The sequence below is a fragment of the Phocoena sinus genome, chromosome 5 (genome assembly GCF_008692025.1).
Source record: "Phocoena sinus isolate mPhoSin1 chromosome 5, mPhoSin1.pri, whole genome shotgun sequence".
In the NCBI taxonomy this organism is placed as follows: Eukaryota; Metazoa; Chordata; class Mammalia; order Artiodactyla; family Phocoenidae; genus Phocoena; species Phocoena sinus.
Window position 1 is genome coordinate 36721946 of NC_045767.1, and position 27596 is coordinate 36749541.

Here is a 27596-nt window from a genome sequence, read left to right on the forward strand (position 1 = left end):
GCAGATGCACTGCTGCACACCTGTGGCGCTGCCCACGGCCTCTGCCTGCGCACCCGAAGTTCATCTCTGGCTTTTAAAGGAGCCCTGAAAACCAGACCTACCCAATCCGAGAGCGAGGCCGGGGACCAGCAGAGGGCGTGTGCGCGGGGTGGGGGTCGGCGGGGCTGGGCGGTTGGGGAGGGGCGGGGGCGGGGGGTGGAGTGGGGGAGATCTGAAGGGAAGCGCTTCCTGGTTCGAGCCGAGAGGGGCGAATCGGGCTCGGCTCCGCGCCGCCGGGAGGAGCTGTCTGTCTGCAGCCCCCTCCTCCCGCCCTCGCCTCTCCCTCCTCCTCCCGCCCTCCTCGCGGAGCCGGGCGGTGCTGGCAGCCGGAGCGGCAGCGGCGGCGGGCGGGCCGAGCAGCCGGGGCAGCCGGGCGCGTGGGCAGCCGCGGGCGCCGAGCCTCCGTCCCTCTCTTCACTGAGCCCGGGCCTTTGTCACCGCGCCCGCGGGGAGCGGGACCGAGAGACAGCCAGACAGGGCGAAAGCCAGCCCCACAGGTCCACCGGCCGGGCGGAGGGCGCCAGAGGGGGGCCATGTCTTACCAGGGCAAGAAGAGCATTCCGCATATCACGGTAAGCTGGGCCCCCGCCCTGGCCCCGCCGCTCTTGGCGAGGTGGTGGTGGTCGCCGCCGGGGTCGGGATCCGCTGGGGGACCTAACGGGCGGCCCCCGAGGGGCTTTCCTGCGTCGCGGCGGGTGGGGCGGGGCCGGTCTCGGCCTTGCAGCCTCCTCCCCCCAGCCTCTGGGGACAATGCGGGGGAGGGCAACCCGGCGTGGCGTGGCGGGGCGGGGCGGGAGCCTCGGGTCCCTCTCCCCGCGGGCTTGCAGCGGATGGCTTGGACCCGGAGGATGCGGAGCCGAACAAAAGAGGGAGGGGCTCGGTGTCCGAACCCCCTCCCTCCGGCCCTGGAGCTGAGCCTCCAGCGGGCGCCCTTTGCACAGTCTGGCTGTTGCACCTCGCGACAGCGTTTCTTCCCCGCCAGAGTAAGGAAAATGATCGACCACCGCCCCTCCCCCACTCCCCCCCCCCCCGACTCCCCGCCCAAACCGATGAAGTGGAAGTCTGGACCTAGAGACAGCGCCATGATGGAGGAGCCCCTCCCATTCCTCACTGCAACTAAAAATAACCTGATGGGGCGGCCCTGGCGGCTGTGTCCCGGGAAGGGTTAACACTGGGGGGTGGGAATGGTGGCGGTGGCTGAGCAGTTCTCGGTGTCTCTGGGTGTGGCCGGAAACAAAGGATCCCTGGTCTTTATGCTTTGTCTCAGGGTGGGGAGCTGAGGACACAGCGGGTCCAGAGACCTGGCCTCCGCCTCATTCCCTGCCTGGCACCAGAGTTGAACCAAACCATTCCTGAGGGATGTGGACCACAGGTGCTGGTGAAACCCATGGGCCTTGGGTGGCTGATATCTGAGCAGCCAGGTGCTGGAAGGCATGATGGAATCCTCCAGGGCAATGCTTGAGGCTTGAGGGCAGGAGACCTAGCATCCTCCTTTATCCAGAATCCAGGCTCAAGGATGGTCCCAGAACACCTTGGAGAGGGCAGCCGTGGGTAGGGGTGAAGAAACTGGCATTTCCCACTTGCCTGCCCAGTGTATTGTGGATCTTGTTTTCTTGAATCTTTTCAATAAATCTTTTGAAGGAGGCATTGTCCACATAAAGTTCTCAGAGGCTGGAGCACTGGTTGGGGAGGCAGTTGAGAGGAAGGTTGGGAAAGAACTGGGACCCCTTGCCTCCCCAGAACAGCCCTGCATTCTGCCCAACTCTGGATTGAGTCTCTCTTAGAAAACTCTTCCGCCCAGCTTCGGGTCTTGTCAGCAGACCTTTGCTGAGTTACTGTCCAGGGACGTGCCCCCTGAGGGTGGGGACCACCTCTTGCCCATCCCTAATCCTTGCCCTCTGAGACACAGCGGTATAAGTGAGCAATCCCCTAACACTGTAGTCCGTTAAGAATCAATGGAAGGGATGTGGTTGCCCTGGGCTAGGCAGTGTGGGAGGAACGAACTGGATATTTGCATGAGCCGGTCGGGCTTTCCTCCTCTCCAACCCTGACCCCAGGGGAACTGAGGCAGGAGATGGAGGTAGAGGGGATGCAGTGACTGATGAGTCAGGAGCCCAGGGTACCTTTGTGACTATTGCCCATAGCAGGTCTGTGCCCCATTCAGGATCCCAGTTTCCAAGAAGCATGTTTAGCCAGATGGTCTTTGAGGCAGGTGTATGGGAACAGTGCCTCCGGAGTTGTGTAGTTCTGCCTGCAGGCTGTGGCTCTCTGGAGTGGAGATAAACTGCCCAGGCTTTTGCAGCAGACGGATCTGGGTGTGCATCTCTGCTCTGCCTCCTTTCTGAGCCTCCGTTTCACAGGACCATTTCACAGGACCCTTGAGCATCTGAGAGGACACTGGCAAAGTGCTTAGTGTTTCGTAGGCACACAGTAAGGGCTTCAGAACTGCTGGCTGATCCTGCTGCTTTAGTCCTTTGTGCGAAGCAGGTAGTCAACGCGTGTGTGAAAGAGAATCACATGGGGGCTTCCCTGGTGGCGCAGTGGTTGAGAGTCCGCCTGCCGATGCAGGGGACGCGGGTTCGTGCCCCGGTCCGGGAGGATCCCACATGCCGTGGAGCGGCTGGGCCCGTGAACCATGGCCGCTGAGCCTGTGCATCCAGAGCCTGTGCTCCGCAACGGGAGAGGCCACACACAGTGAGAGGCCCACGTACCACAAAAAAAAAAAAAAAAAAAAAAAAAAAGAGAATCACATGGAGTGAATCCCACAGCTTCAATAGCATGGGGAGGAGAGATGCTGAAAATGCCCCTTTTTTCCTGGGAAAGCTGTCCTTGATGAAACATTTGTGTTTAATTTGGCCCACATAGTCCGCTCCAGCTAGAAAAATGTGTGGTTTAAAGGAGAAGCCAGAGAGGATGGACTTGGATGGAGCTCCTTTGTAGGACCCACAGCTTCCTGAGGACCTTTTGCTGATAATGTACGTGGTCTGACAGGAACCAGAATGCCATTAAATGAATGGATAGGCATTGTGGCTTTCCACATGCTGCGCCCTTAACCTGTTCAATCAATAGAACTCATTTGGTAAGTTAATAATAAGCACCTGGTCTGTGCCTGCCACTGTCTGGGTGCTGAGGAAAGTGGGCATGAGATGGGCATGCCCTTTGCCTTCACAGTGTTTAGCAAAGACTGACATTTCAGCCTGAAATAGCCACAAAATGTTGGTGGGGGGGTGTTGTAAGGGGAAGTACAGGAGGCTGAGGAGACCACAGCAGGGACACCCAGCCTAGTCCTGGTGGGTGAGGAGGGAGGGGTTCTGTGGCAAAAGAGTATGGCCCGTTGGAGAAACTGAAGGAAAGTCAGCATTGCAGGAGCCTGACCTCTGTGACCAAGTGTGGCTTCTCTGTGCAGTTAGAGCAAATCCTGGAGACGGTTAAGATGTTTTTTGGCAGCCACGGTATGTGTGGCCTGTGGAGGGACCCAGTGGGGCTTAAGAAAGGACCAAGATACAGCTGTCAGCTGCATCTCCAGGTCCCCACCTGCTTGATGTTGGGTCACTGCTCCTGTGAGCCTCACTTTGCTCATCTGAGCAAAAGGGGTAAGGTCTCAGATTCAGCAGTGAAATTAGAGATAGGAGAGAGAGTATGTGAGCAGAGGAGGAAAAGGGACACTCCAGATAGAGCACTGTGTGGACAGAGGCAGGGGCACGGCTGAATCACAAAAATGCTCTACTCATGTTGACTATGGTGTCTTTTCCTCTTTTCTCTGCCTCAGCCTTTTTCTGAGATGCTAGAGTAGCCTGCTAGAGAAGAGGGAAGAAGCCAAAACACTTGGCTTCAGCCCCCAATGATTGTTTAAAACATTAGTAAAGCTCTCTTTCATGTATGGCTTTTTTTTTCAAAAATTAATGGCATAGCCGGGATTAATTTAGTTAAAATGGTTTTTCGGTGCCCACTGCGGTGGTTAAGTGAGTAGGGGCATCCTGGGCGTGGCTCTGAGCAAACAAAGGCACAGGGCTCGTGGCCCTGCTGAAGCAGCTGTCCCAACAGAGCCACTGAAGGCGGAGGCAGGAGTGTCCACCACCACGGTTATGAAGTATTGTTATTACAGAGAAGACATCGTGAGTTTGCAGACCATTACAGCATTCAAAAGGATTTCCGTGATCTTTCATTGGGTTTTCAGAACAGTCCTGTGAGGAAGGCAGCCTGTTTCCCAAAGAGTAAACAGGATTATAGAGACTTGGAAGCTTCTTTAATGGCTTGTGGAGGAATGAAGGGGTCCTGTTCAAGCAGGGAGGGTAGATGGGCTGGTCTGCCTGGTAAGAGAGTCACTGTCTGATTGAAATCTGTGTGTTTGCGCGCGTGCGTGTGTGTGTGTGTGTGTGTGTGTTAGATCAAACAGTAAAACAGTAAAGATGAGCAGAGAAGAAAGAGATTATTAAATAAAAATTACATCGGACTGAATTAGTTATTTTAATGGACAAATATGCAAAAAACTTGCTTCTTCCTGAGGATAGCATTCAGCGTACCTTATAAGTATCTAGTTTATCTCGTTGCCTTTTTTTTTTTTTTTTTTTTTCCCGGTATGCTGGCTTCTCACCGCTGCGGCCTCTCCCATTGCGGAGCACAGGCTCCAGACGTGCAGGCCCAGTGGCCATGGCTCACGGGCTTAGCCGCTCCGCGGCATGTGGGATCTTCCCGGACCGGGGTACGAACCCGTGTCCCCTGCATCGGCAGGCGGACTCTCAACCACTGCGCCACCAGGGAAGCCCTCATTGCCTTTTTATGCAAAGGATTTGACATGCCTAGAGTGATTTATCCTGCATATAGTGAAATCAGAGGGAAGTAGAATAGCAAGACTGAGGCTCAAGGAAAAGCAGAGACCAAACCTGCCAGTGATTTGGACCACTGGGAGTGTGCTTCTGGACATATGGTCCTGATTCAGAGCTTCTGTCATCCAGGGCAGAGAAGCAGACATTCTTAGTTAGGTCAAGTTCATGATCAGACAGGAAGAAGTGGGCCATTTTCTTTGGGGAAGAATTATTTTAAAATACATTCTTAAAAAGTGTTTGTGAACATACAAGTGATACTAAGTTGTGACATCTTCCATAACATAATGATGCCAACTTAGCCCTGATTGCCTGTGTCTTGTAATGAACTTGGCCAAGACTGAATACCCGGAAACACATGATATGACATATGTGAATGTACCAGGCACATAGTAAGTGGCTAACAGATAGACGATAGTTCCCTTCCCCAAACTCAGGCTCTCTTTGAGGAGATGAAAATTCAAAATGGCAGGTAATCAACGACTGTTAACTGCATATCTTAACCGTTTTGTTCCTTGAACTGTGCAAGGTGTCATGAGCAGTTAAAAAATACGTATTTCATGATCCTGACCTTTCCATCTAAGTGAAAAATTGCATATACATGGAACGACTTAAAAATGACCAAAGGGTAAGTGTGGAATAGAGCACGGGTGTTAGAGAAGTTCAGGGAAGGGAGGGCTCAGCATTGGCAGAAGCAAGAAGAGGTGCCCTCTTGGGGCTTAGGGGATGGCATGAGCTAGGTGTTGAGGGATTTGATTGGTGGAGACAGAGAAAGAATATGCAAGGCAGGTGGAACAGCAGGGTCGAGACCTGGGCTGGGGAGTGAATGTTGTCAGAAGAGAATAAGAGTTTTACATAGCTAAATCCGAGGGTGAGGATCTTGAAATAAATTTGAATGGTTGGGGGACTGGGGAATTCTACAAGGCTTTGGAAGTCAGGCAGAATGCACCCAAAGTGATGGAAATAGCCCATGGGTTCTAAGTCTGGCTTAAATGCAAATGGGGTGTTTGATCTTGGACAAGTCAGTTCTCTAGGTCTCAGATTCCTTTTCTTTACAGAGTTAGATTAGATAATTCAGCTCCTAGTTATAGGATATTCTGACTTTATTCTGTGGGTAATAGGAAGCCTCTGGAAGTTCTTGAACTGGGAGGATGGTATAATGAAGGCAACATGGAAGAATGTGGATTCTGAAGCCAGACTATTGGGATTTGAATCCTGGCTGCTCCACTTACTTGCTGTGTAATTTTGGCAAATCACTTATTTTCTCTATGCAGCAATTTTCTGATTTGTAAAGTGGTAATAATAGTAATACTCCATAGGGGTTTTTTTCCCTTGAGAATTAAATGACTTAATATATGTGAGATATTTAGAATAGTACCTGCACATAGTATATATGCTCTATGGGTTAGCGGTTATTATTTCTTACTGCAAGATGGTGTTATTAGTTAGCTTTGTTCCATAGCAAACAATCCAAAGTCTCAATGGTTTTCAGCAACATACATTTATTTCTTGCTCATGTTACATGAGGACCTGGATTGGCTGTAGCTTTGCCCCTGGCTCTTGGCGAGCAACGGGTCTGCTCCTTGGATCTCCTCACCTTGAGACACAGGCTGAAGGAGCAGAGGCTTGAAGCACAAATGCCTTTAAGAAGTCCTGCTCAGCTATGGCACATTTCATATCTGCTCATAACCATTGGCCAAAGCAAGTTACATAATCAAGGCCTAAACTGATGGCAAAGAGCCCAGTGTTAGTCTTTCTGGAGCAGGTATGAGGATTAAATGTGAACATCGTGGCCCATCGGAGATGCTAATAAACACCTGTTGGAGCTGATAACGAGGTGGTCAGGAAGTTTAAGGGGTTAGTTTGAAAGAAAAGGCCTGCATCGTTTCCTAGGCTGAATTAGAGTTAGGAATGATCACCAAATTGAGGCGTCTCACTGGGCAATTAGAAACACAGAACGGCATGGGGGTGAGAGGCAAGGCCCAGAGATAGAGATTAAGGACCCATGTACAAGAGGCACTGGTGGAAGATAGGAAAATGCAAGATATTCCAGCAACCAGTGGTTCTCAGCCCATGTGCTGTGAGCACAGTGGTGTACTGAAAAAATCCTGTGTAGATGTGCTGCTAAATTTTGATCAGCATTTAAAGTTTATGTTAACTACAGCCAAGTCTAAAAATTGTTCTAGTAACATCTATCAGGTAGATCGCTGAGCACTCACGAACGGAACAGTATGGAATAGTGTCTAATTTTTTTGTGAGGAAAAGGAAGCTCTTGTAATGGAAAGGGGACATCGGAAGACTTTGCCCCTTGAGCATATAAGAGAACAGGGTCAGGGCAGTGGACAGCGCGGCGCCATGGTGCTGAAGAGTAAGCAAGTTCCATTAAGGAGACACGAAAGGCCCTCTGAGACGGACACAGTCACACTGTAATTGGGATGACATGGTAGTGATTGCTGCTGACTCATTTGATGGTGTTTTATGTCTTTAATCCCTTCAAGACTGCTGCAAATTTTTATACCATTTGTAACTATGTCCTGAACACAGAAAGGTTAAGATTCATTGCCGTAGAGAGATGCAAAGACCAAATCCTAACTTTGCTCTTAGTGAGAAAAGACAACTCTGAATTGGTGGCTTAGGAAATGGAATGGGATCTAGGATACTTCACAGAGAGGCTGGTCTAGAAAACAAGAGTAAACAGGTAATAGGAGGGAAGTGATGGCTATGGACGTATGAAGTTTCAGCTTCCTACTCCTTCCTTGGGCCTGTGCCCCAGGTGCAATCCCACTTGGGTAACTTTGGTTTATCCACTTGACTGCGCACACTTGGAGGATTGGGACAACATCTACTTTTACTCAGCATCTCCTCAAGAGCACTTTTATGCATTGGTGACTCATAGCAGGGACTCCATATTCTGTGAGTGGATGAATAAAAACTAGATTGCAGGGCTTCCCTGGTGGCGCAGTGGTTGGGAGTCCGCCTGCCGATGCGGGGGACGCGGGTTCGTGCCCCGGTCCGGGAGGATCCCACATGCCACGGAACAGCTGGGCCCGTGAGCCGTGGCCGCTGGGCCTGCGTGTCCGGAGCCTGTGCTCCGCGACGGGAGAGGCTACAACAGTGAAAGGCCCGCGTACCGCAAAACAAACAAACAAACAAACAAAAACCACTAGATTGCAAGCTTTGCATCTTTGCTGAGTGAGGTCTTAAGACACTCTTGCATTTGACCTTAACAAATGTCCTATCCATGGATTTAGTATTTAGGTAGTTACCATCCAGAAGGAGATGAGGGTGGCATGAAGGGTTTCTGGAGGTAAAAAATAAAGATTTCCCAAGTGGTACTTTGGCAGTGGGGAGAAGGCAGGCCTGGCATATTAATGGGCTTCACTGCATTTCACACTGAAAGCAAGCTTTTACAAGAGGAATCTTCCATATATATATGTTGAATCATTAAAGTACACATTTCCCCAGGGTCTTGACTGAATAACTGCTTGGTGTTAGAACTTGGGGTCAATTCCATGGGAAAACTCCACGGTTCTGATGCAGAATTGCATAAAGCAAAGAGGTGGCTGTTCGAGATTTTGTACCTGTCCCCAAATTATGCTACCATGTACTTTATATCAGACCATATTCATAGCCCCTTAGGGATTAAATCCGAAGCAAATATTTGACTTATTCAACCTCAAAGTTGAAAGGAACCTTTTAAATTATGTAAATTTTTCTGTGTTTGTGCATTTGAGGCGGCAGAAAGGAGTGTCCATTGCTTCTTCCCCACCCCCAGTCTCCCCTCTAGTGTAGGAATTGCAAGTACCCTCTCCTTGCCCACCTCCAGTGGCAGGGAGATCTCACCACTTTACACAGCAGCCTGCTTTACTCTTGGACAGCTGTGTTGTTGGAAAGTCTTTTGTATGTAGAGGGAGAGTCTACCTTTTGCCTTCAGAATTTTTCACAGGTTTCTTCCTCTTCCACACTGATATTCCTAGAGGCTCTGGACAATATTTCTCAGTTACTTAGGACCTTCTCTTTTCCAAAATAGCCCCAGTTCTTTACTGCAATTTCCAAGTACAGTGTTTGGATTTTCCTCTCCTTTTTTCTCTTTTTTCCCTTTCTTTTTCTGCTTTTTTTCTTTTTGCTGTCCTTTATTTCTGAGCATGTAGAACAAAATGGATCCAAAATAAAACTTTAATTATTGGGCACCTTTTAAACTGGTTTAAATACTTTTTAAAGTATTTTAAAATACTTTTAAAAATACTTTTTAAAGTATTTTAAAATACTTTTAAAAATACTTTTTAAAATACTTTTTAAATACTTTAGACTCCTTTGAGAAGCTGTAAAAGCAATGGAAACTTTTCCCAGCTTCCTCAAATGCACAGAACATTCAGCATAGAGCATTGGGCTTCATAGGCTGGTATTCATTGTGTCGTGAGCTTTTACTTATCTTAAGTAATCCTGTGAGTTGGGTACTTTGATTAGCTGCACTAATAGAAAAAAAACAACTGAAACACAGAGATTAAGTTATTGCCGCAGGTCACCCAGCTAAGAAGCTGTGTGGGAACAAGCTATAGTCTCTGGGGTGAAGGATCTCATAGTCTCATGTGGGAAATGGACATATAAAAATGAGCCAGTAGATGAAGTTCTGTGCAGTTGGGAAACAATGCTAATAAGGGTGCAAGCCTTACACTTTAGGAACTCCAGGAGGTAAGCACATGTTCCTGGAAGCAGGACACTGCCCCTGACAAGGTGAGTTGCAAGAAATCCAGGTAGCAGATGCCACAGACAAAGGCACAGGGTGTGAAAGTGCAGCTCAGAGAGCCAGAATATAGTGTGAGTATACGAGTATAGCACAAGGCCAGGAGAGGCCAGGGGTCAGGCCAGAAGGAGCCTGGGAGGGCATACTTTGTCCTACGTGTGAGGACAAGCTGGTGAAGGGTTTAAGGAGAGGCACGACATAGTTGCATTTGTGACCAGAAAGGTCACTGGCTGTCGTGTGGAGGGGACAAGGCAGGCAGCAGGGAGACAGGTGGGGAGCGCTGACCTGGAGCAGGTGCTGTGGGAGGTGGAAATCAGCAGGGGGGTATGAGAACAACGGAGCAGATGCAGCAAGGTCTACAAAAGAGCTGGGTTTGGGGTGTGAGAGGTTAGAGAGAAGCTGAAGGTGGAACTGGGCCTTTGCATGAGATTTATCTCCCCACAATGGGAAGACGTTAAAAATCAGGCACTGAGCTCTGTCCACGCATTAATTCATTTTACTTTCAAAACCACGCTCTGCATTATAGATGGGACACTGAAGCACAGAGAGGTAAACGTGCCTAAGGCACAAGGGTAGTAAGTGTGGGACCCGATTCGAGCTCAGGTGTTCTGGCCTCTACTGCCATGTCCTTAACCAGCAGACAGCGCTGCCTCTTTGTTAAACGAGTATTGAATGAGATAATAGTTGTAGAAGCATCTGGCTTACAGGAGGCGTTGTCAGTGTTTATCAGGTGAACAGGGCTCTGCCTTGAATGTCTTAATACTGGAGAGCCCTTTCCAACTTCCAGAGCCCTTTAATCTGCCTTACTCCCTTTTGGCCACAGCCGCAACAATCCTGTCAGAAGGAGCGGTGAGGTGCATGGCACTGGGAATGGGCTTGAGATGTATGGTCTATTCCTGCTTATTCCCGTTTTTCAAAGGAAGGAACTGAGGCTCAGACATCTTAACTAGGTAGAGTGAGGAGAACACCGGGATAACTACCACGGGATGCTGGGCTGTCACTTTGTAGGTACCAGGTGACTAGGTTCGTATCTGACTCCACCATCTCCTGGCTGTGTGACCTTGGGCAGAATCACTTCCCTTCTCTGAGTTTCCTTATTTGTAGCAATAATACCCACTTCTTAAGGTGACTTCAGAATTAAAAATGAAAACCCATGTAATGCAGAAGTGATACTTAGTGTGTACTCAGAAATGTGGTTTTCTTGAAGGCAAAGGATTCCTGTTCAGATTGCTTTATATAAGGTAAAAGGCAGAGATGAAAAAATGCAGAAATGGGTCTACACGTATATACAGATTTAGCTAGCATCATCCTTCTATAGGGAGCCTGAAGACCTTGCCCACTCCTGGGGTCATGATAGAGGTGTGTTATTTTAACGCCAGATACTCCATCAGGGAATATTTCCTGAATGTCTGTCAGGTACAATGGAGCTTGAAATCTCGCTGTTAAAATTGCAGTTGTCATGGAAATGGGCCTCAGCTCACAGAAAAGGCCTGCAATCCATGGGGGCCTCCTGTGTTTCTTTGTTTGTTTGTTTTGCGATATGCGGGCCTCTCACTGTTGTGGCCTCTCCCGCTGCGGAGCACAGGCTCCGGACGCGCAGGCTCAGCGGCCATGGCTCACGGGCCCAGCCGCTCCGCGGCATGTGGGATCTTCCCGGACCGGGGCACGAACCCGCGTCCCCTGCATCGGCAGGCGGACTCCCAACCACTGCGCCACCAGGGAAGCCCGCCCTCCTGTATTTCTGATTCATGAAGGAGGAAAATGCCACTGTGTCCTTGACCCATGCGGGTGGGAACAAATGTGTGCACGTTATATTCAATCTTCAGGCCTGTTGCCACTTCCAGGGTTGCTTTCCTGAGAAGTGTGGCAAAGCACCACCGGCTGACAGGCCGTCCCCTGAGGCAGAGTCAGAGGCAAATGGACTGGGTTTCTGTGAATAAAAAGAGTGCGCAGCTGCACTGTGGGCAGCACTTGCCACCGCAAGGAGTCTGGTTGGGCGATCTGTGAGCGGAGCCAGGGAGGAAGGGGGCTCTTGTCATGAAAGGCAGGAACAGAGTCCTGGGTTTATGAAGTATTTGAGCTGGAAAATCTCTCAGACAGCAATCACTGTGGCTGTGACTCCCAGCACAGAATTTGGATGGTGTATCAGTTCGCTTTGATGCAATAATGCCACGTAACAACCAACCTTGTGATTCTGTGGCTTACAATAACAAATAGCTGTTTGTTGTTCGCAGGTCTGCGGGTGGCAGAGGCTTAGAGGGGCTTAGCTAGATTTATCTTCAGGCTTCTTTTTGGGTCAGGCGTGCTCCTCCTAGCATCTCATTCTGGGACTCAGACTGAAGGAGACACCATTCCTTGGGTCCTGTGGTTTTCATGGTGGAGGATGGACTCTCAAGAAATGGAGCTGGAACCCGCCTGCCTCTTAAAAGCTCGTGCTCAGACTGGTGCAGTCACATCCACTCTCATTCTGTTGGTCAAAGCAACTCAAGTAGGCACACCCACAGTCAGTGCGGCTGGGAGAGCCCTGCACCCACATTGGAGCATGGCAAGTGTGGGAAGGCAGGAAGGATTGTGAAAGAAATGACACAATCTACCACAGAGGGTCTCCATCAAGAATATCCTAGATGTTTGTTAATAACAAATTCCTGGCCCATAAACTAGATCTGGCAAATGAAAATCTTGACAAAAACACCTGGATTGGAGTTTTTAGCAGACAATCCCAGTGGATTTTCAGGATTATCTAGGCTCTGGTGCCGTGTTGTGAGCTGTACTTGCATGAGTGAGGGGTGTGCCTACCTGTCCTATTGAATGTTTGAGTTGCAGTGTGAGTCTTAGTGTCGGTGACTTGTAGAGTCTGAAGGACTAATAACTTTCAGAACTCACCTTGACATCTCCTTGCCTTACGAGAAAGCCGTTTCACCTGCACTCAATGCATGGGCAAGCACATTTCTACCAAATGCGGCTTCCCTTATCTTTTTGAGACTCGTTTTCACACTTGCCCTTTGGAGAGGGAGATATTCTTCATCTTTCCAGGAGTAACTTTTCGTTTAATTTCTCTGAACCCCTTCCTACGGAGAAATCAGGCAGCCTCATCAGAACCTGTGTGCACCTGCAGCCCCGGGACGAAGCTGCCCTTTTCGTGTGAAGGCCAGACCTCTGAGATCCGTTTTTGGCACTCATTCATTCACTGACCCCAGATTCCGATGTGTGTATTAGTGAAGCATCGCAGGAGAGGGGACATGGGAGTGTCACATGCCCTCCCCACAACTTCCTGGGTGGGATAATTAAAGTATTGATAGGGTGGCACTCAGAGTGAAATGTATTTGAAACCAACTACATACATTGTGAAACATAATCTATGATTGTTTTTGTTCCACGGCGATGTAAAGATTACAGATATGCCTGTGAGCTGAGAAAGAAAAGCAGTGAGGAACTCCAAGCCGGGGTGAGGTAGGAGGGAGAGGGACAGGGTCCCAGGGTTTGGAGAAACCTCGCTGTCCCAGTGCCCAGTGGTGTTTCAGGACCACGGACAGCACGACATTCCCCTTTGCTTTCCTCATTTACAGCGTGGAACCTGGAAACTGCAGAACACTGCTGTGTATATACTATTTATTTTGCTGGACTGTTCTCCTTCTCCTCCGTTTTTCGGCTTCATGAACTTCTCATATTTCAGAACCCAGATCAAACATCTTCTCCTTGATGATAAAGTCACTGCCTTTCTCTGTCTCTGTAATAACAGCTTTTGTTCTCTACAGTTTTTCAGAGAGCCAAGGTTGCTAAACTAGTGATTTTGGGGTAAGTTGTTGGTTTGATGAGAGTAGCACCTCTTTTTTCTCCCGAGGCTCCTCAGACCGTAATGAGTTTTCTACTCCTCTGACTTTGGATTGGAAACGACCGACTTTATTCCCACCATGCAGGAAAGGAGGGAGAACAGAATGCAGGAGGCGTCATGCTTCGCCCAGGGACAGGCAGTGATGCAAAAGATGCACTGTGATCCAGACCTCCCCTCCTAGTTGAGGCCGACTGTTGTTTATTTTGCTGTTGTGTGGGTAAGAACGTCTGAAGCTTTAAAGGTTCATTTTTGTAAGCGGCACTCAACATAGCAGTTAATGTTTGTGAAGAGAGCAAAGGCATCCCGCCAACACCGGCTCTTTCCTCCCGGTTGGGCTGGAGTGGAGATTAATGGTAGGTTTGGAGAAGAAGGCCTTCCCTTCTCTGGGATACTCCTCTGACTCCCAGGATATTTGGCAATAGAGAAGTGATGAGGTTTAGGTGGGCCCCTTGTGAGAAGGCCTTCCAGCCTCATCTGTGTTAGACAGGCTTTGCATTAAGCAGGCTTCTAGTCCCAAGCCACAGGGTTAGGCTTTCAGGGAATTCTAAAAGCAGAGAAGAGAGGTTTCTGATCTGTCAGTCTACTCTTTCCTCCTTTTTTCTTTATTTCTCCCCTCCCCCTTTCCTCCCTTTCATTCTTCCCTCTTTCCTAAATATTCCCTTCCCTTTTATCACTCCTTTATCTCACTTTCCTCTTCTATCCTCACTCCCTCTGTCATTTCAAACACTCTCTTTTTCTCCGTCCCTCTCTTCTTGCCTCCTGGCTATCACCCGCTCTCCTCCCACTCAGCAAACACTTGCTAAACACTGTGTAAGGTTTGTGCCTGGTCCCTGGGGATTTGGAGATGACTCACACAGGACTGTCCTGGACGTGGAGGGGTGTCCAGCCCAGCAGGAGGTGGGCACTTGAACAGTGACCATGGTGTGATGAGTATTGTTGGGGAGGTGTGTGCAAGGGGCCATGGGCACATAGGGAGGCACCTCAGGTCAAGAACTACCAGAAAGATCTACCTTGTGGAGAGTTTGGTATTTTGCTTTCCCACCTAACATTTGATTGTCTAGTGCTGTTATTTATCCTTAAATATTCCTGGAGAATATTTTAGTAGCTGTATGTCACCCCATTAGTGGTGTAGTTGCAACATTGTCTGTAATTCTGGTTCACCTCTTTGTGTACAATTCTTTGACTCTGTTTGGGATATTTTCCTGGAGACAAATTCTCAGCATTAAGATTTCTAGGTCAAAAGTCGTGAACAAGGGCTTCCCTGGTGGCGCAGTGGTTGAGAGTCCGTCTGCCGATGCAGGGGACACGGGTTCGTGCCCTGGTCCGGGAAGATCCCACGTGCCTCAGAGTGGCTGGGCCCGTGAGCCATGGCCGCTGAGCCCGTGCGTCCGGAGCCTGTGCTCCGCAGCGGGAGAGGCCGCGACAGTGAGAGGCCCGCGTACCGGAACAAAAAGAGTCGTGCACGGTTTTAAGACTCTTCATACATTTTGTAAACCTGGCTGACGCCCACTCTTATTGAGAAATCCCCGCGTGGAGGAAAATGTAAAGGTTATCCGTTTCTCTTCGTCCACTTCTGCCCAGTTTCTGGGTGATGGTTCAGTTCAGAAACTTTTGTAGGTTTGAGTTCTTTTGTGATGAAAGCCCTTTCATTAGCATCGATACCAGCCTAGCCTCGCCCCAGCTCGTGGCATTAGAGTCCCCATGAGCCAGCACCTGCTTGCCTCTCCAGCCTGCCCACCCTGAGGTCGTACTTCAGCCAAGGAAACCACTTACAGACCCCCAAGCACACCAGGCTCCCCCAAACCCCGTAGCTTTGCCCCGCCGTTCCCTCTCTCTGCAATCTCTTCTCTCCTTTGCCATGTGGCTAATTCCTACTCATTCTTCAAGCTCAGAATAGGCACGATTCCCCTGGAAGGGCTGGAGTGGAGGCCTCCTCTGCTCCCACCACCCCTCTGTCCCAGCCCTTCCCACACTGGAGTGCAAAGGTCTGGTTATGACTCAGTCTCCCCCACTGGCCTGAGACCTCCTTAAGGACAAAAACGATTTCTTTCAGCTGCACATATTCTTTCCTTAAGCAAATATTTATTGTAGTTCCTGCTACAGAAAATGGCACAGAATAAACAATGTGTAACTCTGCTGAGTAGTCACCACTGGTGGGCGTGGGCAAAGCGCTTTATATATGTACCCCGTGGGGTTCTCCCACAGCCCTGTGAGGCAGGGACAGTTATCTCCAATTTATAGATGAGGAAGCTGAGGCTTGGAGAGGTTACGTTATGTGGCTAGCAAATGGGCAAGAATCGGAAGCTGCATCTGTCTGACTCTGGGCATTTTATTGTTGTATGACACTGATCCAAGGACGTGGGCCATGCTGAGCATAGGTCTCTTTAGGTCACTGCTGTCACCCTGGAAGGAATGGGCGGTCTCTGGCATACCCTTGCTGTTTGATTTCTGTTGAGTTTTTAATGAGATAGTTCATTTTCTTTCAAGGTATTTAAACGGTGAATTTTGTACGGAGTTCGTCACTGTTCATATCTGTCGACTATTTGTTCCTCTTGGTAATCCTGGGAGAGGCAGGGTATTTTTTTTTCTTTTAAATGTATGACTTTTATTAAATTCTTAAAAGTTATGTATCATAAAATTCACTGTTTGGGGAGGGGATGGTTCTTCAGGCTTTCACACTCACACTTCCTGCATGAAGAAAGGGAATCCTGGAGAGCTAGGTCCTCAGGTTCTTTCTAAGTTGCATCTGATTATGGGATGTCATGGATTCTACAGGGTGAACATGTTTAAAAACGTGACAAAAGTGTGTTTGCTGGAGCGAATGCTGGACAGGAAGTCAGGAAACCTTGGGTCTAACCTCCACGCCTATTGGTTGTGTGAACTTGAGAGTTCAGCTCATCTCGAGCCCCATTTCCATCTGAGGTCGACTAGACCTCACATTCCACAAGAACCACTCAGCACAGCCAGGCGTGGAGAGCGTCACTGTCGTAAAGCACATTTCCTAAGGTGTCTTCTGAGGAGGAGTCCCTTTGTCAAATGTCTCGCAAAATGAAAGGGTCTAAATTTGGAAGAGATCAAACTCAGTTCCCCTCTTGAATAGTCACATTACACATCAGCAGAGTAAAGGATCTGGGAATTCCTGACATAAAAACGATCTTTGCTTCTGTTTAACCCAGAATTTTCTAAACTCACTACACCTGGGGATCTCCTTTGGGCTCAGCCTCTAACAAAACCCCTCTGGGCTAGAGTTCCAAAGAACACGGTTTCGAAAGTGCCAGTTAAAAGGCAAACACAGTACTAACTTTAAGGAAGAAAAGAAAAAAGTCACATCAGCTCTTGCCTTCCGGTGGGCTTAATTTTTAGAAACATGCTGGCCCCTGGGAACAGAAAGAGCCGGGACCCCGGTGGTAGCTGCCCACAGTATCTGCCGGTAGTTGATAGGGAGGGGGCGTGGATTTGAACATCTGATTCTGGGAAGGGCAGAGCAGGGCGGGGCTGATCTTCTGGCGTGCAGCGCATTAAATACCACCTTTCAGGACTAGCCTGAAAAGCCCTCTGTTTAATGTGACAAGGCAGAAGGCTGCCTATGGGAGGCCATGTTCCAGAAGCCAAGCACCAGCTGCTGGTGAATCAGTTTCCTGCTTTCTGGTGTCCGGGGAAACCTGCACACCAGTGTGTCTCTGCTTCTGGATATGCAGGGCCCATGCCTCTTTCCCTAGGTCCTGGCTTCAGTCTTATGGCTAAGAGGGAGGTTGTCGGCCCTGGGAGTGACTGAGCTTGAAGCCCCTTCTCCTCGAGAACAGGACATACTTCTCTTGCTTGGCTCGTGGCTCTTAGTTCTTTGTCTTACGGCTGTGATGCCTTTTCTCTCCATCTTCACCCATTCGTCCTTCAAGAATTAGTTCAGGCATCCATCCATCCATCCATCCATCCATCCATCCATCCATCCATCCTGCCAGGCTGCGTCCAAAGTGTCAGAGATGCAGCAATGAAGAAAATAGATGAAATCTCTGCCCCCATGGAGCTAAGTCTCTTAAGAAACTGCAGGGACAACTCTAGGTGGTGCCATCCATCCACAGCAACGTGTCTATGATTGGTCCCCTGTGAGTTGTGCCTGACACAGCCAGTGGGGTAACACACCACAGCTCTGATGTCAGTGGGACAAGTCACATTTTTAAACAAACATGTAAATAGAGACTATGTCAGATATACTATTTTAAGTACTTTGTAAACATAAAGTGGGTAAGAGGTGAGGGGTCTGTAGGCAGGGCAGCTGTGTAAGGTGTTCCAAACAGGGCAGGTAAGTGACACTGAGCAGAGACCTGAATCAAATGAGAGAGTGAATTTTGCCTACATAGTAGGATTCCAGATTAATAAGGTCTCGCTGACTTGGCTTTCACTCTGGGGAAAATATACTGCGACAAGAACCCACTGGAGGGTTCTGAGCAGCAGGCTACGTGCTCTGTGTCTGCTCAGCAAGCCTTGCCTGATTCCTGAGTTTGGGTGAAACCCTTCTTTTCCGGGCTTGCACAGCATCCTCTGCCTTCCTCTCGTGGTCAATGCTGTGGGACCACTGGCACGGATCTGAGGCACATTCTGTGATAGAGGGTTCCTAAGAGTGTCCCGGTGGGATCAAGCCCCAGTTACTCACAGTGTTAGCCAGATCAGTGCCTGCTTCCCTCACTCCATCCACTTCGTGGAATAACCTCCCAGAATCACTGCTTGCCTCTAAATCCTTGTCTCAGGTTCTGCCTCCAGGGGAACCCATGCAAGACACTCCTTCTGAGGTGGCTACCCTGAATCGTTGCTGTCTGTTTCCTGTTTGTCTTCCTGCCCAAAGGGTGGGGCTTAAGGGCAGAAGCTGTGTTTTATCCATCACCCCATCTCCAGCTAGGAGATAATACAAATAGTAAATATGCACGTGGCAAAAAAAAATTCTCAGCCTCCAAGAAATGCAAATTAACAAATATTAATGATAACCAAGGGTGTTTTGGTGGTCTCGGGATGGCAAATTGGGGAGGTACTTTTGGAAAGCAGTCTGGTCATATTTATCAAGGGCTGAAAGCAAGGTTTATACTGTTTGACTCAGTTGTTACATTTCTGAGAATTTAGCCTAACAAGTAGTACAAATTCAGGGAAAAGCTTTGTGCATAAAGATGTTCATTATAGCAGTATTTATCATTGTGAAACATTAAAAAGGACAATGGGGGAAATTAACAATCTATTGTGCATCCATAAAATGGAATATTTTGTAGCCACTTAAAAATTATGGTTATGGTAAAATGCAAAAAAGGCCAATCATGTTTTCTTTTTAACTCCTAGAATTTGCTGCATCCCTTGCTGCCTCTGGGACCTGGCACACCATTTCTCTGCCCAGACACTCAGCACTCACCATACTGGCCTTCTCCCCCACCCTTTGTTTGGTCCAGCTTATCTAGAATTATTCTCTCGATCTGAGCTTGCCTTACCTGACCTTTAATAGGGTTGGCAGCCCTTTTACTTTGTGGCCACGGTGGGCACCCTATACTTCTCCCCTTGTGGAACCCCACCTACTCCCAGGATTTGTTAAACCTCTGTCTCTCCCTCATCAGCTCCATGAGAGCTCATTCTACCCTGGCTCATCAGGGCCTGGCCCTGGGCTTGGAGCTGAGGCAATCGGCTGGTATCTAATGGGTGCATGGGTGAGTGAATGACTATGTGTGCTAGAATCACAAGCATGGAAAATAGAGGGAAATGGGAGAAAAACATCAGAACGTTGATTGGAGTTTTTCTGGGGGAGTTGCATTTATTTTTTGGTCATTTCACTGTCTTTTAAAATGTCTCTAAATTGAGTTTTATTATATTTAACAGCTAGAGATTATGTACTAAAGTATTTATAGGTGAAATTATATGATATTTGGGATTTGATTTATAATATCTCAGCAAAAACAAAGCCAAAGTGTTTGGAGGGGAAAGAGGTGAAAGGAGAATGGTGAAGTATTTAAAGAATCTGGGTGAAGGTTCACAGGGGGCTTTTTAATACCATTACTTTAGAAAAGAGTTGAAAATTTTTATGTTAAAAGTTAGAAGGAAAAGAAACATTTCCTGGCTCTTCTCTAATGACATTTACTACTTTGCTTGGCTTTTCAGAGTGACCGACTCCTCATCAAGGGTGGACGAATCATCAACGATGACCAGTCCTTCTATGCCGATGTCTACCTGGAAGATGGACTCATAAAGTGGGTTGACCAAACAGACCTTTTAAGAAGCCCGTCTCCCTAGGCTGCCTGGCCCTTAGAGGGACAGGAAGGCTGGTGTTCTGCCCCAGAATGAATGTGCCAGCTCTTGTGACTCTCAGGGATGGAGAGATGTAGGGAGGTGCAAACCATGGCTGTAGAAGGGGCTCGTGTTTGTTGAGCGCCCCGTGACCGCACCAGGCTCCCTGCCACGGCGCTCACACAGGCCACGATGCCCACAGAGGCTGTGAAGTACACACGCTGGCCCCTCTTCTGTTCTTGGGAGGGGGGGGCCATGGGGTTAAGTGGCTGTCCCACATTGCAGAATGAGTTAGGGGCAAGGCCTCGATTGCAACCTAGCTCATCTGATTGATTCACAGCTCTTTTTTCTACCTGCCCAGAATTTCTGGAATTGGGTGGAGGGGGCTGGGAGAGAAGGAGTCATGTTTAGCCCCCAGGCAGAGCCTTGGCATTTAAAGGGAAGACATGCCTTGGGACTGGAGCTCTCCTTTGCCTCCTCCCCATTGGCTGCCCCTTCAGCCCTGCTAGGACCTCCCAAGTGTGTTAGTCTGTCTGGGCTGCCATAACACAATACCCCAGATGGCATGGCCTACACAACAGATATTTATTTCTCCCAGTTCTGGAGGCTGAAGGCCAGGATCAAGGTGCCAGCAGGATGGTTTCTCCTGAGGCCTCTCTCCCTGGCTTGCAGACAGCCGTCTTCTTGCTGTGTGCTCACGTGGCCTTTGCTCTGTGCATGTCCCTCCGGTGTCTCTTCCTCTTATAAGGACGTCAGCCCTGTTGCATTAGGACCTCCGACCTAGCAGCCTCATTTTAACTTAATTACCTGTTTAAACACCTTATTTCCAAGCACAGTCACATTCGGAGGTATTGGGGCTTCAGTATGTGGATTTGGGGGACACAATTCAGTACATAACACCAGACAGTGGTTTTTACGTGGTTTCCACATTTTACCGTCTGCTGCTCGGCCTCTTCTTCTGGAGTCTGGGAGAGTAGAGTCAGAGACCATCTCAGGATCCAGTTTGGGCAGCTGGCAGTGGAAGGAAAGGCAGAGGGGGTGTGAGCAAGGCCATGCTCAAACAGGAGTGGGGTCTATTGGTGGGCCCATCCTGGGGCCATGTATGCGCTGATGACGATGATGATGATGGTGAGGAGGGGAGAGGAGGAGGCTGTGGATTGTCATGATCATTAAGAGACCCTGTGAAGAGTAGGTGCTCAAGGCAGCATTGAGCCCTCCCCTGCCTCCCTCTGCCTGCCCCCACCCCTAGTCCTGGATGGATCTGACCATTTCTGGGCCAACTCAGGCCTCAGCTCCTCCAGTTCATTCCCCCCACTGCCCAGCTCACTCTTTCCAGCCCCACTGAAAACTTGATGTTTGCAGAACTTGCCAAGCACTCTTGCCTGGGAACAACCTTGCACCCATAAATTCTCTGCCTGCGGGCTTCCCTGGTGGCGCAGTGGTTGAGAGTCCGCCTGCCGATGCAGGGGACACGGGTTCGTGCCCCGGTCTGGGAAGATCCCACATGCCGCAGAGCTGCTGGGCCTGTGAGCCATGGCCGCTGAGCCTGCGCGTCCGGAGCCTGTGCTCCGCAACGGGAGAGGCCACAACAGTGAGAGGCCCGCGTACCGCAAAAAAAAAAAAAAAAAAAAATTCTCTGCCTGAAATGCCTTGCCCCTCCCCCCATTCTCGTTTCATGCCCCTGCCCCCCAACTCCTGTTTGTCCTATGGGCCCAGCTTGTGTGGCTCCTCCTCCATGAAGCCTTCCGGAGCCCAGGTTCTTCCTCTGTACTGGCTACCGCTCCCCCTGTGCTGGCCGCCTCTCCCCCCTGGTTGCGCATTTGCCCCTGACGAGGGGTCTTGCCTTATTGCCTCCCAGCCAGGGACCTGGCACAATGCCAAGGATGGATGGGACCCTGGAGTGTTGAAGTGAGTGTAACATACAAACACTGACACATCAGATGGTGGGGACCTCGATCTCAGCCGGGGTACAGCCTGGAACCAGAAAGGAGATAAAGGCAGGGGGTGGGGTGGGGTGTGGTGAGATGCATAATAAAGTGAGGTTTCTAAGTCACCACTGCTTAGCTAAGGCACCACCAGGCGGCACCGAGTTCCCCACTTAGGCGGGGCCTCTGGGGTCCTGGGGACAAAGAGACGTGGAGAACCCTTTCATGGGACCACCATTCCCAGCAGCGACACAGAGTTGGAGGTTGGAAGGCTGTGTGAACACCTGGAGACTTAGCACTTAGGCCACCCGGGGTATTCAGGAAATAGGCAGTTTCCGTAAATTCAATATTTGTCCGCTCCTCTTAGTGGGAGACGCCTTTTACTTTTAACCCTATTGCTGAAAAGCTTTCTAAGCACTGGTGCTGCTTCTCCTGCCTTATTAAGCAGAGCCAGCATCTGTGCCTGAATGTCTTGCAGGGTCTTCAGATGGTCACGTGGGGCACTGGTCCCTGCTGACCGAGAAGGAGGTGTGGAAGCAGGGAGAGCCTGAGGGACCGCTTGGCATGAGAAGGCTCGGTGATTTCCCTTCACTTTGATTAAACCCCAAGAATCCTTTCATTTTGCGGCCATTCGCCAAGTTTTCCTAAAAGCTGTTCAGCCGGGTTTGTGCAGAATCCGTTATGGTTCATCGAGGGCTCCATCCAATTGGCTAAGCATTGGAGAAGCACATGCTGCTGGCGCAGGACTTTCTTCTGAGTGATGGTGAGGGTGGCGTTGGGGTAAGGGCAGGGGTCTGTTTCTCCGGCTTCCTTCCTCTCTTCCCTTTCCTTCCATGCACACTGCCGCTGAGAACCATTCAGGGAGTCTTCCTCCTAATTCATGGGGGGCGGGGTTCCATTTAGTTTAATCCCAGTTCGGGGAGAATCTGCTGCTTCCGCAGAAGGGAAGCAGGGAGACAGCCGAGCTTGGTGGGCAGAGCCTGATACTAGACTTGGGGACCCTGGGCTTGAATCCAGATCCAGCGCTGACTTGCTGCGTGGCCTTCGATAAGTCACCGCCCTGCCCCGGGTTCCATTTTCCTCTTTTGCAGAATGTGAATACTTACTCCCTCACAGGTTGTTGGCGGGGGATTAGAGAGGGCTTGTTCATAGGCGATGATCTGCCTGCTAAGAATGGCCCCGAGCTGTAGAACTTTCGGCACGGCGGTGTGGCGGCTGAGTCACAGGCCGGGATCGGATCGGGCTGTGCCGAGTGTCTGCGCATGCCCGGTCTCATTGGGCTGAGCCCGTTCCTTTGCCAGTGCTACGCATTCTGAACATCACCCCGTCTTCTTTAGAAGCTAGTGTGAGCGCAAGTGAGCGTCGGTGAAGGGCTTATTAGAAGAGAATCCTATAGTTGGTGCTCAATAGCGGTTCACTGCTCTTGGTGCAAAGCTTGGGGGTGACTTCTCTGAACCCCATTCCCTTCAGCTCCTGGCACATGGCCATGAGCTTGGAGATGGACGGTGAGAAGATTGGACCAGGCAGGATTCTGTACATGACGATGGGAATTACGGAGGGAGCGGGGTGGCGATTAGAAGCAGCAGCGGCCGCAGTTGTAGCGCTGGTGGAATTGGCAGAAATGCTGACATTTCCTGGGGCTCGCCATGGCCCTGGCACTGCGCTTGGACTAGACCAGTTTCTGGTTTCAGGGTAGACAGTGTGCGATGCTCCATTTCTGTGGAAGAGCCCCAGGTAGAGCCCCGTCACTTCTGTGCCCCGACGTGCCTGGACCAGCCGGCCCAGGAGTCCAGAAAAGCAAGGAGCTTTCGCACCTGCGAGTGGATTCTGTTTGGGGCCTGACATTGCGGTCACTGAAGGAATATTTTCCTATGTCTTGATTACTGGTGTTTTTAGGTAACTTAGAAAAACCAATATTGGGGCCCCATCCCAAGAGTTTAGAACAACTGGATTTCTTTTTTAAATAAAAATTGCTCGTGGTCAGATGTAGTGCTCTCAGCCGGGCACTGACCGTGGAGCTGTTGAATCTGTCCTGGTCTGGCTGAGCCTCCCTCACCCAACCCTGGTGAGGGATACGTCACCTGACTCTGGTTCCAACACATAAGACACAGCGGACATCGCAGGGGCAAGGCTTTGAAATTCCTGGGCTCTTCTTCCTCGTTTCCCAGCTTTTGAAATTTGCCCTCCTTCTAGAGGAAGTTTCCAGGCACCAAGCACGTGGGGAAACAAAAGTGTTGGTCAGCCTGCCTAGGAGAGCTCTGCCACCCGCCGTGTGATTCCCTCATGGCAGGTTTTACTGGGGCTTAAGAAGCTTTCCGGAGGCTGGTGCTCATGACTGTTGCAAATGAGAAACCAGGTTGCCTGTCAGTATCACTCTGCAGGGGCTGACATAACAAAGTCCACAGACTCGGAGGTTTAAACAACAGATACTTGTTTCTCACAGTTCTGAAGGCTGGATGTCTGAGATCAGGGTGTGGGCAGGTTGGTTTCTTCTGAGGCCTCTCTCCTTGGCTTATAGACGGCCGTCTTCTCCCTGTGTCCTCACATGGTCCTCTCTCTGCATGTCTGTGTCCTAATCTCCTCTTCTCATAAAGACACCAGTCAGATTGGGTCAGGGTCCACCCTAACGGCCTCGTTTTAAGGTAATGACCCCTTTAAAGGCCTTCTCTCCAAATTCAGTCACATTGTGAAGGGCTAGGGGGTTAGGACTTCAAAATATAGACTTTGGGGCGTCACAGTTCACTTCACAGCCCTGTCTCTGAAGACTTGCAGAGCTAAGGGGACTTTTCACTGCTTCCCCCCCATCGCTCACCTCTGTGTCCCCAAAGCAGTTGCCAAAAGTGTGTGAAGTGCTCTGGAGTGTCAGGCTGTTCAGAGAACCCTTTGCCACTCGATACCGATGCTGGTCTCACTGCTGTTGGATTCAGCTCTGCCACTGCCTCCCCCTGGAAGCCCTCCCAGATAACCAGGCTGGTGAAATGGCCCACCTTGCGCTCCCCACGCCCTGTATGAACTGGATTGTAACCATCTGCTTTACATGCCTTTCCTCCTCATTAGGCTGTGAGCCCCTGGAGGGCAGGGACCCTGCCTCAGTTATCTCTGTTCACCCAGTGGCCTGCGTAGGACCTGCCTCAGAAATGTATATCTAATGGAACTGAAGCTGCACGGTTGACAGCCATTTTGTTTTTCTTTTAAGAACCAAAGTCCGTCTCTGTTGTTTGTACCCAGGCAAATAGGAGAGAACTTAATTGTTCCCGGTGGAGTGAAGACCATTGAGGCCAATGGGCGGATGGTTATTCCCGGAGGTATCGATGTCAACACGTACCTGCAGAAGCCCTCCCAGGGGATGACGGCCGCTGATGACTTCTTCCAAGGGACCAAGGCAGCACTGGCAGGAGGGACCACGATGATCAGTGAGTCGTACCCCTGCCTTAGGGCATAGGCTGTGACATCTCTAATGCATCCCCCGCATCTTGAGTAACACCAGGCACTTTGCTCAGGATACCTGGTGCACAGGTGGCTAAAGTTTTGGAACCAGTGACGTAGATGTTGTTATGACAGATGGGGCTGTAAGGGCTCAGAGAGGTGTGATAAGTTGCTGAAGGTTACGCAGCTGGGAAGTGGTTGTGTTAGACAGTGTTGCTGCCGTAATGCTGTGATAATGCTGCATAACAAACAGCCCCCAAACTTCAAGCAAACACTTGTTTTTCTCATTCAAGGGTCCACAGGGTTAGGAGCAGGACTGGTGTGGGTCTGCTTTAGGCTGTGGGTTGGCTTTGGGGAGGGGGTACCATGGCTCTCCCATTCTGGAACCAATGATCAACTCAACCGTGCTCTTCTCCAAGTGGAAGGCAGAAGTGCAGGCAGTGTCTGGCAGAAACTTGCTCCTCCTCTTACCGTCTCATTTCTTCACCTACACACTGTGACTTCAGCCCTGTGTTCTGTTGGTCAAAGCAAATCACACGGCCAAGCGCAAAGTCCCTGAAATTGCATTCTGTCCGCAGTGAACCATGGTGAGGGTGGGAGGGGAAAGAAGAACTGTGGACAAATAACGCCATCTACCACAGTGGTCTGTCTGGGATGCTGGACTCTTCCTCTACTGCCCTTTGCAGCCAGATTGTTGTATTTTTTTTTTTTTAACCCAACAGAGCTTTTGTTTGGATTCCATTTTAATAAGCAGTTTTGATTAAATAGGCAGCAGTGTATTTGAAATGTCCTCTCAATAGTTAGACTCCACATCTAGGTGGCTTGTCCCTGAGCTGGTCCCAACCCTGCCCATCTCTCCCCATCGAAGAGTTCCTCTGGAGGTTCACGCTGGCTGGAGTTGGCCACTGTGAGCAGAGCTCATGTAGCAGAGTTCCCATCCCCCTGAGCCAGGAGGGTATGGCCCAGCTCAGGAGGCAAGCACCGTTCTGATCCCTTTTCCAAAAAGCAGCCCTGTGTCTGCTGGTTAGGAACGTGGGAGGAGCCCAGATTTGGGACTTGGATCCTAGCTGCCAGGGTTTGTACTGGTCACGGCCACTCAGCAGCTGCACCACTGGGCAGTATTGAGCCTCTGTGAGCCTCAGCTTCCTCGTCAGTAACATGGACTTTGTAATGTGCCCCCCAGCCCGTACATGTGGCTTCTTAACATAGTGCATGGCATATGGTGGTAAGTGCTTTGGGAACAGGAGCTGGGATATTCGGAGAGGTGGAGATGGAAGTTCCAGGCTCAGGGGACCTGTGTGAGGTAGAGGACAGAGCCCTGGATGAAGAATCGGGATCCCTGGAGTTCCCCTTGGCTCTTTTTCCATCACCAGCTGTGAAACCCCTGGGGGACCCCTCCACCAACCCCATGGGCCTCATCTTCCCCATCTATACAAGGGTGGTTTTCAAAGTATGTTTCATGGAGCACCAAGAGCCTATGAAGTCACCCTGAGAACCACAGTTAGGAGGTGTGTGTGGGGGTGCAGGGAGGTTCTGAGTCCCCACCCCATTTCTTCATTTAACAGATATTTATTGAGGGTTGCTCTGCACCAGGCACTGTGCTAGGTGGTGGGGAAGAGAAGGAACAAAGCAGCCATGATGCTTATTCTCCAGGGCCTCACAGTCCATGGGGAGTCACTAACCACCCACACACAAATGACTATACGCGGATGATTAGTTCTACAGAAGAAAGGGGCACAGTGCTTTGAGCTGTGCTCGGGGAGGCTTCCCTGAAGAAGTGGCATTTGTGCATCGATCTGAAGGATGAGTGGGAGTTAACTGGGTGAAGAGGGTGTAGGGGAGCAGAGCTCCAGGAAGAGGGAACAGCACATGCAAAGGCCCTGTGGTGGGGGAACACATCTTGTGTTTAAGAAATTGAAAGAGGCCTAGGAGGCAAAGGTGCGTAGATTGGCGGCTAGAATCCTGTGAGATAAGGCTGGGAGGAGAGGATGGTACTGGGCCTTGATGGCCAAGGTCAGAATTTGGTCTTTTTCGTATGGGTGATGAGCAGCCATTGAGGGATGTTAAGCAAGGGAGTGATGTGACCTGTTTTAAAGAGACCTGAATAGAGTGGCCTAGGTTGAATGTGACGAGACCGGTGGGAGGTGGTTGCAGTTGTTCAGCTGAGAGCTGAGGGTGGCTTGGACTAGGAGTGTGACCAGGAGGTGGACAGATGTGGACAGCTCCAGTGACATATCAGAGGGAAATCAGCAGTGGTGATGGATCAGCAGTGGAGGTGCATGAGGGAAGCGAAGGGTAAAGAGTAACCCCTTGGCTTCTAGCTTTTAGAACGGTGAGGCGATATCCTTACCATTCTGGGGTGGGGGTGGGGGACCAGCTTTGCCAGTGGGGTCAGGGAGGGGACGATGTGGCATGAGGTTCCGGACATTCTCATCTTGAGGAGCTCTTGAGTCATCCTAGCGGAGAGTTCAGAAACCTGTGGCTGAGAGGGGGCGATATGTTTGAATGAGCAGCCACGTAGAAAGAAAAGTTCTAGGGCCAAGTCGTAAGGA

The 27596-nt window shown here is 50.1% G+C and overlaps 1 protein-coding gene across 3 annotated transcripts in view; it reads left to right on the plus strand.

Moving 5' to 3' along the window:
- Window positions 1–27596, plus strand: part of CRMP1 (collapsin response mediator protein 1) — a 68862-nt gene that overhangs the window by 4003 nt on the left and 37263 nt on the right. For 2 of the 3 annotated variants that reach the window (XM_032633711.1, XM_032633710.1), the window contains exons 1-3: window positions 365–611; window positions 19568–19656; window positions 24847–25031. In XM_032633711.1, the coding sequence (XP_032489602.1) occupies window positions 573–611; window positions 19568–19656; window positions 24847–25031 (313 nt within the window). In that variant the 5' untranslated portion in view covers window positions 365–572. Of the gene's footprint in view, window positions 1–364; window positions 612–19567; window positions 19657–24846; window positions 25032–27596 lie in introns of those variants that run through there. The other variant, XM_032633709.1, reaches the window with a different exon arrangement.